The following is a 14,533-nucleotide window of genomic DNA, read 5'->3' as shown; positions in this document are numbered from 1 at the left end:
AAAATAAAATAAAATAAAATAAAATAAAATAAAAACTTAAATAGATAATAACATTCATTGAATATAAGTAAAGGTTTAGACAAATAAATCAAATATTAATAAATTTGAACAAGTTTTAAAATCAAGATTTCCTCATGGATTTTCTGCGGGTCTTCCGGTTTCCTCTCACAACTAAAGACCCCTACGCGCAAGCGAATTATTGAAATAAAATTGAGAACCATATGTTAGTCCCGAAATGATCTAGTTTGTGTGTCGAGTGGACAATACACACACCCTCTCTCTCTCTCTCTCTCTCTCTCTCTCTCTCTCTCTCAAATCAAATATAATTAAATCGGAATAGTCAAATATCATTAAATCGGAACAGGTTTTAAAATCAATAGAAATAAACTAGATTCTAGATAAAGTGCATTATGATAGTAATACTCTAACGTTATTTAGTCGATATTCACAAAGACAAACAATTTATTTAGCATTTTTGATTATTGGCATCTTTGAAAATAACTTATATCAATTAAGGAACTGAATAAAAACTAATTGGTAATATAATTAACCATAATGTCAATGATTTACTAATGTGGCGCGACAATAATTCTAGGGTACATCCCATGTACATTATGCCAATGAAATGGCGCAAGCATCCAATGGAACGTTGCTACTGCTGTATAACAGATACACGGGAAACAATTACACTCCATAATAGATGCAACCCTGCGTATCACAATCATTAAATTGGAATCCATCAAGAGAGTTAGCCTTTAAAGTTCATATAAAAACCTGACAGCTTAACAGTAATAAAGAATGAGAGGGGGCGAGGCCGATTGTCTTATCTTGTGGTAAATGACGATAGATTAACGAATTGGAAACAACCGACAAATTATGTCTTCGGACCATTTTTAGAACAGTTTCCAGTTTCTCATTCAAGCCATATCCGGTACTGTGATCGGCCTTTTTTTACCTCCGTTTTTCTGTTCTAAATCAACGGCAGCAAATTTGTGATTATCATTAACCAGTTTGTCCCATCAGTGAGAAGACGTGCTGCTGCTCCGTGGCTTCATCAGCAGATTACAACATGAAACGCTTCTTTGTTCCCAGAGGTGACTTATAATTATTTGTTCTAATAACTTTACTGTTGGTTTCCATGTACATTGAGTGTTTAATGTTAAGTTTTAGCATTCTTGTATAGACCAAAAATTGCTTGTTAATTTTCCTGGGTATTTGGCACATCACCAGCAGGTCAATCAGGAACGGATATGGGGAAAGGTACAGATTGGACTAGTATTTAGATACGAAAAGACTTGTTTCGTTGTTTTGAATTTGAATTGAAAGTATATGTGAAAATGTTCGTTTCAGAATATATTGCACATCTCCAGGGATACTGTATGAGATCAGTTTTTAAGATTAGAGGAGAAATTGTGGATTAATTAACCTTGTGAATTTGTTAAAATAAAGCAATTAATGAACTTATTGAAAACTGGAGTGCTCGTCATGTGACGACCTATCTTGCTGAATGTAACTTACATTCACTTAATTTAATGTATACTGCTATTCACTGCTTACAGTGTCTGTGTGGTTTGTGTGTCCCGTTGTCCGCAGGATTGTCTAATGGGTTTTGTTTATGTGCTGTGCGGTCCTCTTACACTTACTATTTTTCTATATCGTAAAGCGTAAACCAGAATCGTGAAGAATCTTTTCATATTTTTCAATCTAAATGTTGTTTGTTTGTTTTTATAGATAAAAGTATGGAAACATTTCCAACGGAGAATTCGTACATGACGAAACCTGGATATAGAAGTGAAGAAGAGGGCGAAGATGAAAACCGAGAAACTTGGAGTAAAAAAGTAGATTTTCTTCTTTCTGTGATAGGTTTCGCTGTGGATCTGGCAAATGTTTGGAGGTTTCCTTATCTGTGTTATAAAAATGGAGGCGGTAAGTGACAATTAATTTTTTTATCAATCTGCATAAGAATGTTTGATCTAGACGCAGTTCTTATATTTAAGTTGAGCTTCCATTTCCAACATGGTTTCGATTCGCCGGTTGTACGTGACATGCAGTAGGGTCACCTTTCCAACCTCGTGGGGTTTTGTCCGGGTCTTCCGGTTTCCTCCCACTGCTAAAGACCCTTACACGCAAGCGAATTATTGAAATAAAATTAAACCATAGGTTAAGCCCGAAATGACCTGGCTTGTGTCGAGTGGACGTTAACCTCAATTTCCTCCTTTCTCCCCATTCCCAACAAACCAAACCACATTTTTAAATGGCTATATCATGTTTTGATTTACTTTAAATAAGTTTGCAGAACGTGGTTGCAATTAATTGTTTGAGAAGAGCTTCTTTTTTTACTCATCTCTTGTAGTTTAAGGAATTTAAAACAATTATTTTGTGTTCGATTATTGTAAATGCCAGGCCTGTTTCGTATCACAACCCTTTAATAATACCAATGTAGATTTGATAGAAAAATGAATTGTCGATTTGGTTTAATTTTTGTCTTTACACGATGTCATATCAGTGGTAGAAAGCGCTGTATCACGAGGCCTGTCATTGAGTCAAATGGCGTGGTTTCGAATCCCCGATGTACGTGACAATGAGTAGGGTTGCCTGTCCAACCTCGTTGGTTTTCTCCGGGTCCTCCGGTTTCTTCCCACTGCTAAAGAACCCTACGCGCAAGGAAATTATTTTAATAAAATTAAACCATATGTTAGTCCCGAAATGACATAGTCAGTGTCGAGTGGGCGTTAAACCCTCCCTCTCTCTCTCTCTCCCCCTCTCTCTCTCTCTCTCTTAGTGTGCAGTCGCGGCACACTGGTTGAGCTTCACTGCCCTACTGATTTGTGCCAAATTGACAAACGTACACAATCATGCACTTTACAGTATGCTTTCTTGAAAATTGTAAACGAACTGTAGCGTACCGTCTAGCGGCTGTACGTGTATATTTCATTGTCTGACAACCTTGTTGTTCTTAGTGTTTAACGTCCGCTTTCACCGACGATGATATCGCAGACAAGTTATCTTGTTTTCATTGTTATTATCTTAACGCATGCCCAAGGGTCTTTCCTGTGGGAGGAAACCGGTGTACCCGGAGTAAACCCACGAGATTGAGAAGGCGCCCTTATTTCCATGCCACATACGCTCACACTAGGGATCGAAACCACAGCCGCAAGCCAGAGGTGACCGGCCAGCTAGATGTCGAAGCGCGGCACACTAGACCACAAGGCCATCTCCCCCCTCCCTTTGTCTGACAACCTTCAATGTCTGACGACCTAGCGGGTTGGATGGCCGAATGGTTAGCACGTGCGTGCTGTATCATACGGTCTGTCATTGAGTCAACTGGCGTGGTTTCGATTCCCCGGTTGTATGTGACAAGGAGTAGGGTCGCCTGTCCAACCTCGTGGGTTTTCTCCGGGTCCTCCGATTTTCTCCCACTGCTAAAGACCCATATGCGCAAACGAATTATTGAAATAAAATTAAAACCAAATGTTAGTCCCTAAATGACCTAGTTTGTGTCGAGTGGACGTTAAACCCCATGTCTCTCTCTCTCTCTCTCTCTCTGTCTGACGACCTATAATGTTGTGTATTTACATTATATCATGTTAATGTATTATCACCTGTATCTTATAATCAACCGATGTGTGTCTTAGATAACTAAGTTACACATAATCCCCGCCATCTTGATCACTTCCTGTCATAAACAGATATGATTAGACTTTCACGTGCTGTTATTCTATTAATAACTGTTATCATGGTGACATCTAGATGACTCAATGTATTTTTCTGATGGTATCAATATTTCAATCTTTAATATTACACTGTAAAACTGATATCATTCACTTATCAACATAATGACTTTTACTAATGATAAAACAAGAGGTTATTTTAGATGCTGCTAAAATCGTTAGTAATTAGACGGTAGTCATGAAGTAGTTGTGAAGTCACTAAGGTTTTAATACTAATATACACGCCCATTGATGAATATTTGAAATAGTCACGCTTTTACACTAGTAGTGATATATTTTACAGCTAGTTACACGCCTGATATGATTAATGTATATTTTCTCACAACTTTTTATACATAATAAACATTAATTTAGAGTAATGATGGCGTGCATGTTTTAATGTCAAAATAATTCATTAGTAAAAGTCATCGGTTCATAAGTAAATGATAACGGTTTTACAGTGTTATTCTTGTAAACACATTTATCACTTTTGCCCCTGGAAATTCCAAAAAAGGGACACATCGTTAAATATTTCAAAATACAACAAATTTGACCAGAATGGGAATAAACAGATCGTTAATTACTTTTTATGAATCAGTGTGCATAATTCATTTTATGTTTTTAATGGTGCACGTCTCCATCATTTGAACAAAGCAATAACATGCGTTTATTTTTGTCTGTCTATGGTCACACGTGCAGTGCTTGAGAGGATAATTTTGTCCGGACAGCGGCGTTTCTGCCTACTCTTCATCGAATTCTAATTGCAAAGGGTTGTTTTATCTTCTACTTTCACTTTACCTTTAACTAAACAACATATGTGACGTCTTTAATAATAGTGCTAATATTTGTTACAAAAGACTTTCTTATAACATATCTTGTAATGTCATGTCTTTAACAATAACGCTAATATATGTTACAGGAGCATTTCTTATACCATATCTTGTCACGTCTTTAATAATAATGTTAATATTTGTTACAGTAGCCTTTCTTATACCCTGTCTTGTGATATCATGTCTTTAACAATAGTGCTAATATTTGTTACAGCAACATTTCTTATACCATATCTTGTCATGTTGTTAGTCGTATGATGTCATGTCTTTAATTTTATATTTTTGCAGGAGCCTTTCTTATACCCTATCTTGTGATGTTGTTAGTTGGCGGTATACCGTTATTTTATATGGAACTGGCTTTAGGTCAATTCAACAGAACCGGTGCCATAACTTGTTGGGGAAGACTCTGTCCACTTTTTAAAGGTAATAATGTATATACAGTAAAACTTCACTGTACGACCACTTCATTATAACGTCCACTTATACGACCGTATTTGAAAAGAATTCTTCTCAAATCCGTATTTAGGGATTCTTATCTGGGGATTTAGCTTCAACTTAGCAATAAATCATTCTGTTAAGACCACGCAAACCAGCGATCGTGTGTTTTCAAGGTCAAGGAAATAAAGTAAATACGTTCCAATGACGATATAGAGATAACGTGCCCATTATTTATATAGCATTAAACCGTTGTGCAAACAATTCACACTTTGGGGCCAATTTATTCTGTACGCCTGTTCGTGTAGAAATGAATAGTCTAACGTTTTCAGTATTAGAACTCCACATACACCTGCCATTGATTTAAACAATATATAACATCTTAATTTCTTGAATCGGTAAGATGAGTTATTTCTGTTCGAAATGTGGAATCATTTCTGCTGCGATCAATTGGAGGTAGGTCCAGTTGTAAGCATATGTCGACTAATAATAATTGATTAAAAATGATTTATATCTTCCACTTCAGGTATCGGATGGGCGGTAGTGCTGATCGCCTTCTACACCGATTTCTTCTACAATGTGGTGATTGCCTGGTGTCTCCATTTCTTCATCTCGTCTTTTACCGGCCAACTGCCATGGGTAACATGTAATAATGACTGGAACACCGATCTCTGTCGTGCTGATACGTTGGCACTACCCGGCAATTCATCCAACGTCAACGATACGTTATATAACATGACTTTCTTTGGAAACCTTACTAACCAAACAATGGGTACACAACTCTTTGCCAACATGTCAAAATCGCCAGCTTTAGAATATTTCGAGTAAGTTATTCATGTTTATTATGTGGTATTATATTGCCATCACTCCGTCCTATCGCTATTGTTGGGATACTAGACTCAATTGTCACAATATTATAGTTTACAATGGTTCAAGATCATTTAAATGAGGTTCAGAGACATTAAACATACATTATGCAAGAGCTAAATCTGCCTATTGCGGATCTTGCTTTAGGCCTGAAATATCATGTAAACTATTAATTAGACATTAATTAACTTATCCAGACCATAATCAACTCTTTATCTGTCCGATTTTCATTGGATTTGAATCCAGTCTGCTGTTCAACGTCCGTTGATGATTAAACGTAAAAATGGATAATAGAGACTTTGTTAATTATCGTGACAGTGATAACAATGACAATCGAGACTATAAAGATTTTAAAATAAGGTTTTCTCGGCTTAGAGTGAAACAAATTGACTGAAATTTTCAGCATATTCCCTTTACATTATCTTGTTTTTAACTATTATACAACAAACTGCCAGCTCTTTAGCTAATCTTCATAATGTATCTTTAAGCCAAAAATTAAACAAAGTTTCGTAATTAAACAAGATATTACATTTTATTATGGTTTTTTATGTTTAATTACAGACGAGGTATGTTAGAGCTGCATAAAAGTGGTGGTGTATTTGACGTGGGGTATTTAAAATGGCAGCTGGTCCTGTGTCTGCTTGGTGTCTATCTCATCTGTTATTTCAGTTTATGGAAGGGAATTCACACATCCGGAAAGGTAAGACCTTATTTGGCATCGCTAGCCGCCTGCGATCTTTAGTGGATTATAAGCCGATTTACTGCATAATTTTCCTTCGCGATTTAACGATTAAATGGATAATCGAGACTATGCTGTTTATCGTACTGACTTTAGTAATGATGATCGAGGCTAGGCGGAAATTTCAATCGCTTAGTTCTCGGTTCATAGTTGGTCAATTTGAATGAAATTTTCAGCAAATTGCCTTTACATTATCTAGTGTTTAACTATTATAGCGAGAACTGCCAACGCGTTATCGAATTCCCCATAATGTATCTTTAAACACTATACGAAAGAAATTATGGGCATCTGTCGTGTAAGTGAAGGCAAGCTAAAACTCGCATACAAAACAGGGCGTTATGCGAACTTGCAATGGGTGTTTTAGAAATGAAATTGGGTTTAACGTCCTATTTGTTGGCGCACTATTTGTTCTAATGAAGACGGGCATACGCCACAAAGTTTGCTATGAGGGACAGTTTGCACGGACAGTGGCGTTTCCACTTGCTCATCATCGAATTTCAATTGTCATGTTTAAGTATAGGCCAACGATTACACGAGCAGGCCTTGGTCTGTTCGCTCACCTAAACGACAAGACGCTTTAATCCCCACACCAGATCCCACGTCCTGCAAGATTGACAATAGGTAACGAAATGAAATGAAATGAGGTTTAACGTCCTACCGTTCTGCTCAGACAGGGATAATGAAGATTGACAATATGTAACCACAGGCACTTGAAGGGATTAAAATAAAACTTCTTACTACTATAATATATAGTCAAGCAGTAGTAAGAAGTTTTATTTTAATCCCTTCAAGTATATGTAACGAAATGAAATGGGGTTTAACGTCCTACTGTTTGACAAAAGGTAACGAGAACAAACTGATTAAAATACAGATCTATATTTCGTTTCGTTTTTGTATACTTTCGATGGCCTACACTACATGAAGATCTGAAGTAATACGAGCGGCTTTTGACCCTATGACGTCAGACATTTGATTAACCAATCAGCATTGATGTTACTAGTGGATTACCCACAGTTCCGTGCAAAACACGCCTAAATCTCGCCGGAACAGAACATGTCAATGATAACAACTCTTCCAGATCCTAGTGTATTAACGACAAGTAAAACGAAATTTTGAACTATAAAAACGAAACGAAATAGGATCTGTGTTTTAACCAGATTGGTAACGAGAATAAAAAATCTCGAGGAACTGTATAATTTATCAAATAATGGAAAGCTATGTTTTAATATATTGCAGGTTGTGTGGTTTACTGCTCTCTTCCCCTATGTTGTACTGTTTATTTTGATGTGTAGAGGGGCCACGTTACCCGGAGCTGCAGATGGGGTGAGATATTACTTGACCCCCAATTTTACCAGTCTGGCCAGTTCTGAGGTAAGTAATTCAAATGTGATGGTTTGTTTCGACAGCTAATCCAATGCTTCGATAGATTTATTGAATGATCACACAGCCAATCAGATGTCTTGATATCAAAGCGTTTCAATATATTTCGCAGTTTTTTCTGTGTTTAAGGTTTTGATTGGTACGTTGTTCGAGAGTCGACAACTTACAGCCAATCAAAATGTCTCGATAGATTAAATTAAGCTATTTTAATATGGTTTTAGTATGAAAACGTAACTATATCCCCAAGAAAATCGAATATGGTTAATATCCGTTGAAACTATAATAGATAGATCTGGGTTTTCAGTTTGATTCTAAATGGACCAATCAGATGAGATGTATATTTATTTGTCTGTATTTCTAGGTATGGGTCGATGCTGCAACCCAGGTGTATTTTTCATTAGGACCAGGATTCGGTGTTTTGTTGGCCTACGCCAGTTACAACCAGCTGAATAATAACGTATACAGGTCAGTAACATTCATTCTCATTGGTCAGATGTAATGTAACATTCGTCCTCATTTGTCAGGGAGAGCTGTTTAATATAGGCTATGTCTGTTCCCCAATCCCTATTCAGATACAAATCCTCATTGGCAAATCAAGTATAATGCAACATTCATCTTCATTGGTCAAATATAATGCAACACTCATCCTCATTGGCCAATAATAATGCAGCATTCATCCTCACTGGTCAAATATAATGTAACAGCAATCCTCATTAGTTAAATGCTATGCAACATTCATATTCACTGGTCAAATATATAATGCAACACTCATCTTCACTGTTTAAATATATAATACAATACTCATCCTCATTGGCCAATAATAATGCATCATTAATACTCACTGGTCAAATATAATGTAACGGCAATCCTCATTAGTTAAATCTTATGTAATATTCATCCTCATTGGTCAAATATAATGCAACATTCATCCTCATTGGGCAAATATAATGTAACAGCAATTCTCATTAGTTAAATGTTATGTAACATTCATCCTCATTGGTCAAATATAATGTAGCACTTATCCTCATTTGGATAATTGAAATGTTGAAAGTAATCAAAACATGGATGAACTGTAGCTTACAATATATAAACTATTGTTAAATCAAGGAAGTTACAATCCGATCTGCGTGAATATCGAAAGAAACTGAGATGTTTGGGTTATAAAAATACATTTCAAGTTTAATCAAAATCGGATAACAATTTTGACACTTACTGGGTCCACAATCGTGTTATTTCATACGTTTACATTAGGATGCTATATATATACTGTTCAAAAAAAGTAGGGGATATTGAAATGCAAATAACTATGCATGTGCTACACGCAACAGTGTCATACATTTGGGAGGGGTTCATTGTCAAATTTGGCACTTCAAGGAAGGGTTGATGAAAACTGCCGCTTGCTGGTTTATCTATCCATGTTTGTTTTCCTATCGGTTCTTGTATAAGATTTACTGTTTAGCGTATCTTTGCTTTAGTGTGTTACGTTTAATTTGATCGGGAGACGTGTTCGTCGACGTCAACGTCAACCGACAACACTGCAAGAATTGGCCGTGGCACTGCAAGAGGAGTGGGTCAGATTGCCCCAAATCGTGATTGGACGGTTGATTAGGAGCATGCCACGACGAATTTCTGGATGTCTGAGGATTGGTGGAGCAATTACTCATTATTAAGACAAAAATCAAAAACGTCCATTTTCACTTTTGACAGTGTATCTCTTTGCGAGTGAAATGGGTCCGTCAGATAAGCCGCCCATATGAACTGTTTATGTTCATGTGTAGGCAATCGGCCTGTTATTAACATACACTGGTAACCTCTAATAAAAACAGCAGTGCATTTCCGCAGTTTTGTATTGTTTCTGAATATCCCCTACATTTTTTGAAGAGTATATGTCATGTAACTCATATAAAACGCATTCAGGTTAATTGAATGAATATGACGTAAGATATTCGGGTTATAAGAGTCCATGCATGTCACAACACGTCATCATCAATGAACACGATACGATCACAGACAAGGACCAGGCGATGATGCAAATATAAGATAGCGAATCTATTACAGCTACTGAACATGTCCAAGAATGGTTACGTTTTGATAAATATTAATTTTGTGTATTGGGTAGAGAGAGAGAGAGAGAGAGAGAGAGAGGGATTAGTTAACTGTTATCGAATAATATACATACATGTGACGTACTTAACTGTGGCGTAAATGGGGTTTAACCTCCACTTGAAACGTCATGCAAAGTCACCAAGATAACTGAAACTTTGATCGCACACAGACTGAAGTTTAAGAAAGATTTAATAAAAATTTTATGGGTTCTGTTTTTTTTAGGGCCCCCCTGTATATCAGATATAGTACAAAATATAACAACAAATAAATTAGCACAATACCGGAAGGATATCATAAAATATTTTTTTTTACAAATTTGGTAAAAGAGAAAAAATATCATAAAATTCATCCATTCATTCAATCAATGTTTAAAATAGGTCGCGGGTTGGATGGCTAAATGGTTAGTGTGTGCGCGCTGTATCACAAAGTCTGTCTGTGGTTTCGATTCCCCGGTTGTACGTGACAAGGAGTAGGGTCGCCTGTCCAACCTCGTGGGTTTTCTCCAGGTCCTCCGGTTTCCTCCAACTCCTAAAGACCCCTACGCGCAAGCGAATTATTGAAATAAAATTAAACCATATGTTAGTCCCAAAATGACCTAGTTTGTGTCGAGTGGACGTTAAACCCCCACCTCTCTCTCTCTCTCTCTCTCTCTCTCTCTAAAATAGGTCGTATGGAGTTAGCATAGTTTTATGCTGCACCAGTTAAAGACCTTTATATCAGTGGAGAACGATTGACGATAGAATATAACAAGAAACCTATTAAAATACCTTGAAGAATTAACACGTAACTGTCATTAGTGTTCCTCGCTTTTTAAACAAGACATCGAATTAACGAGTTCCCTAATTATAGTTGAAGTACTTTCATCAAAATAAAGCGTTATATGATAGTTTGAAACGTCGTCAGATATTGGCCAATTATGTTCAATACAGGGCCAACATGATATGCCTTTTAAGCTTTATAATTGGTTGAGAATGGGATAATGATTTAGTTTGAATAGATATTGACTGGTGAACAGAATCACTACCGATTACTTTTCGACTGGAACTCACAAAGAGTCATTTTATTAACGTTCAAGCTTATTAATTAAATGAAGGGGTAATTATTCTTAGTTTTAATGACTAGAATTCGTGATAAGGGGCCATAACAGTCATTAATACTTAAACAACGTTATGTATGTGTTTCGTCGTAAAACAACCGTAAATTTAATCGACATTGTTGATAGATTTTCTCGTAAAACTTTTGTGGTGTGTTCTAGGTAGCCGAACCACATCAGGAGGCAAACCACCATTAAATTTCACCATCTAGGTACCCACAAATTGTAGTTCGTCTATTTATAGCTATTCTCTCTCTGTCTCTTTTCTCCCCTTTTGCGTGTCCATTTTTGTTGATTTGTTGGTCTAGAATGGACGAGGAGGGTTTCAATTAACATTTATTTTCTGCGAGGTTTTGGTAAATATTCATGATTTTGAGGCGGAAGGATAACGGGGTTATCAGGTTGGCTACGGTGATATGTACGGCAACTATAGTTACATGTTTTTAGTATGATTTTTTTTTTTATTTTATGATTCTTCAAGTTTGTGTATCTCAAAATTTCGGTGGTCAACCTCATACGAATTTTAGCGCAAAGACATGCCCATTTGGTCCTCCCTCTGTCTGTAGTGAAAAGCATTCAGCCCAACGAAAATCTGTTGGAAATTTCGAGGTGGACAAAGAGGCCAGAATTAACATTGAAGTCAATGGGAAAATTAATGGTGGTCTGCATCCATCAGTTTGAATTTCTGTGGTAACACACCTATTAAACTTCAGTCAGCCATAAAACAACGACGACCCACTTTTTACATTGATTATTCATTAGCACCAAATCAATCGACATTTTAATAACATGAAATTAAATGTGGTTCAACGACCTACTTGTCTGTACCAGTCTGGCTGAGGAAGAAGGGCAAACCTTTGTGGGAAGGGGTTTGTGTGTGTCGAGAGGGTGGGGTGTGGGAGGGGGGGGGTCACCTACTACATCTGTTATGTACTTTTGGTTTTCTTTAGAGACCACACAAGACACCTGAAACAATTATATGATGTGTCATAAAAACGCCATTTTGTTTAACAATTTAATTCTGTTGGATATGTAGTATGCCGGTTAGTGCTAAATGATAAGGCCAGCTCAGTTTTTCGTTATAGGTCACGAGATGTAAACAGGGTTAGCGCTAATCCCAACCCTAACCCAAACCCTGGACCTAGCCCCAATGCTTACCCGCTGCTACTCCCGTTAGATGCTGCCCAATTCGATTAAAAGCCTAACTATGTTTAATAATTTGTGTTTGATGTGGAATTAGTTGTGTAGGGGATGTGGGGGCAGATGGTGACTTAAATAGAGAGCCAGAAATAGCTACGAAAAATGACAACCATCTACCATTCCTACGCAAGCGCATAAACTATTTCAATGCCTTGCGGATCGTTTTTTAGATTTATAATAAAAATGTTTATTTTTACTGGCAGTACAATAAATTATAACATTTACTCAACACAAATACCGCACCTTGCACCCGATGCTTTAGCATTGATCGGTACTAACAAAATATATCTCTTCCCTTTCATAGTTACTAAAATAGGATGCATTCTCTAATTCACTTGCCGGAGCTTCCAATTAACGGCTTGCACGTAGGAAATCAAAAACCTCATTAATGAAATAGACCAGCTTTGAAGCGATGAATGCTTTATACGCATGAAACAAAAATAAATTTGACATTTTCTCCAGGCTGTATCGGATGTTAATAAATATTTCTAGGTTGTTGATGGATGTAGATTTCGTAATGTTTGGTTTATAATATAGATGTTGATTTCGTCGTGTTTGACACTTGTCATAAATACGGTATCGCAGTAGTGGTTTTGATTTATAAACAATATTTTATTCATGATATCTGAACAGGCTTGGGAAACAGACTAAAGGTCGTTTTCGCGGCGTTTCAGCACGCATCTTTGCCTGCGAAAAAGTTGGCCTAATGTAGATATAATGGGAATGTTTTCATGTAACCGGCGAAAACGAGCGCGGAAATGCCGCGAAAACGCGTACATGGAAAACATAGAAAACAGGGGCCTGTTTCACAAAATTTTAACTAAGATAAAATCCAAATTTAAGTAATCTGATTGGATAATATTAGATTGATTTTAGTGCTTAGCCAATCAAAATTAAAGTATCTACTAAAATTTGGATTTTATCTTTAGTTAAGATTTCGAGAAACAGGGCACAGACTTTAGAGTATAATATACAATCGCGCTTGTTTGCATTATTGACAATCTACAAGCTACGTCTACACTAGCAGCATTCACCGTCTACACTAGCCTTTTAAATCCCGGTTTTTTCCTAAAAGCCGGCTTTTTCAATTTCTCAATCGTAAAAGCCGGCTTTTTAAAATCCGGCAATTATTGAGGGATTTTTCAAAATCAAAAAGCCGGCTTTTTCAAAAAACCGGCAATTTTATGTGTGTAGACGGTAAATCCGGGATTTATCAAGTACCCGGATGTCATTATCTCTGCAAAATTGACTGAAGCCGATGGCGTAATAAATAAACCGGAAGTTCCACAAATAACGAAGGTCGGTGTTCATCGTCTTTTTCCGTTCAGTCAGTGTAGACGCTACACTTGAAAAAGCCGGGTTTTGAAAAAACCGGGTTTTTAAAAAGCCGGCTTTTTCAAGCCTAGTGTAGACGAAGCTACAGTGTAATGCTAGGTTCTCACTATCGGATTGAAATTCTGATTTTAATAGTGGAGTAATTGTGGGGATTCTATCAGGTCTTATTGTGGTCGGTCGTAGCACTTGTGTTGAACGTATCGAATCGTATCCGAACGTATCTGAACGTAGCAGATCGTGGACTCAACAGGGACAATCTCGTCGTAAAGCATCGCACGACAGTTGGAAACCTAGCATTATATGTATTTGCATAGGATTGGGAAACAAACTCAATCTATGTAAAATAACCTTTATTTGTATTGCGGTTATATTATTGATAATTTGCAATGTTAGAGATATTAAAGGAACAATATGTTGGAATATTCGGCAACAAATAGTGTTTAAATCAGCGAACTCTCCTTGGTTTAGGTCTTAGATTGTTTTGACATGGTGTCTATTTAATTGGATTGATCTGTGATTTAGGTCTAAAAAGAATATTTAATTGGTTTGACCTGTGAATCTGATGGGGGTCTAAATATAATATTTAAAGCGGAAATTGCAAATTTTTAAGTTATATTTTTAAAATGTATTAAAATAAAGCCTGAAAATAGATGGTATCCATAAACAGTCCTACCTTGTTAAAGAATAATCCTATTAATCCTAAAATTCACTATTGCCAGCTGAGAAATTGGCAAAAATATCATTTTCCTCTTCATTTTCAAACGTTTGAATATCGCTACTCCATGGTGGAGAATAGAAAACAAGGGAGGTAATTGGGAGGTAATTGTGTTATTATTTC

The 14,533-nt window shown here is 36.7% G+C and overlaps 1 protein-coding gene across 2 annotated transcripts in view; it reads left to right on the top strand.

Annotated features, from left to right (window-relative positions):
• LOC126824022 (sodium-dependent dopamine transporter) overlaps positions 1-14,533 on the top strand; it is a 90,039-nt gene that overhangs the window by 60,357 nt on the left and 15,149 nt on the right. For both annotated transcript variants that reach the window (XM_050553125.2, XM_050553124.2), the window contains exons 3-8: positions 1,732-1,926; positions 4,829-4,963; positions 5,502-5,799; positions 6,404-6,542; positions 7,818-7,952; positions 8,323-8,426. In XM_050553125.2, coding sequence (XP_050409082.1) covers positions 1,732-1,926; positions 4,829-4,963; positions 5,502-5,799; positions 6,404-6,542; positions 7,818-7,952; positions 8,323-8,426 — 1,006 coding nt within the window. The remainder of the gene's footprint in view (positions 1-1,731; positions 1,927-4,828; positions 4,964-5,501; positions 5,800-6,403; positions 6,543-7,817; positions 7,953-8,322; positions 8,427-14,533) is intronic.

This window comes from Patella vulgata, chromosome 6, assembly GCF_932274485.2.
Source record: "Patella vulgata chromosome 6, xgPatVulg1.2, whole genome shotgun sequence".
Lineage (NCBI taxonomy): Eukaryota > Metazoa > Mollusca > Gastropoda > Patellidae > Patella > Patella vulgata.
The sequence above is the reverse complement of the archived record's forward strand: the minus strand, read 5'-3'. Positions and strand labels throughout refer to the sequence as shown.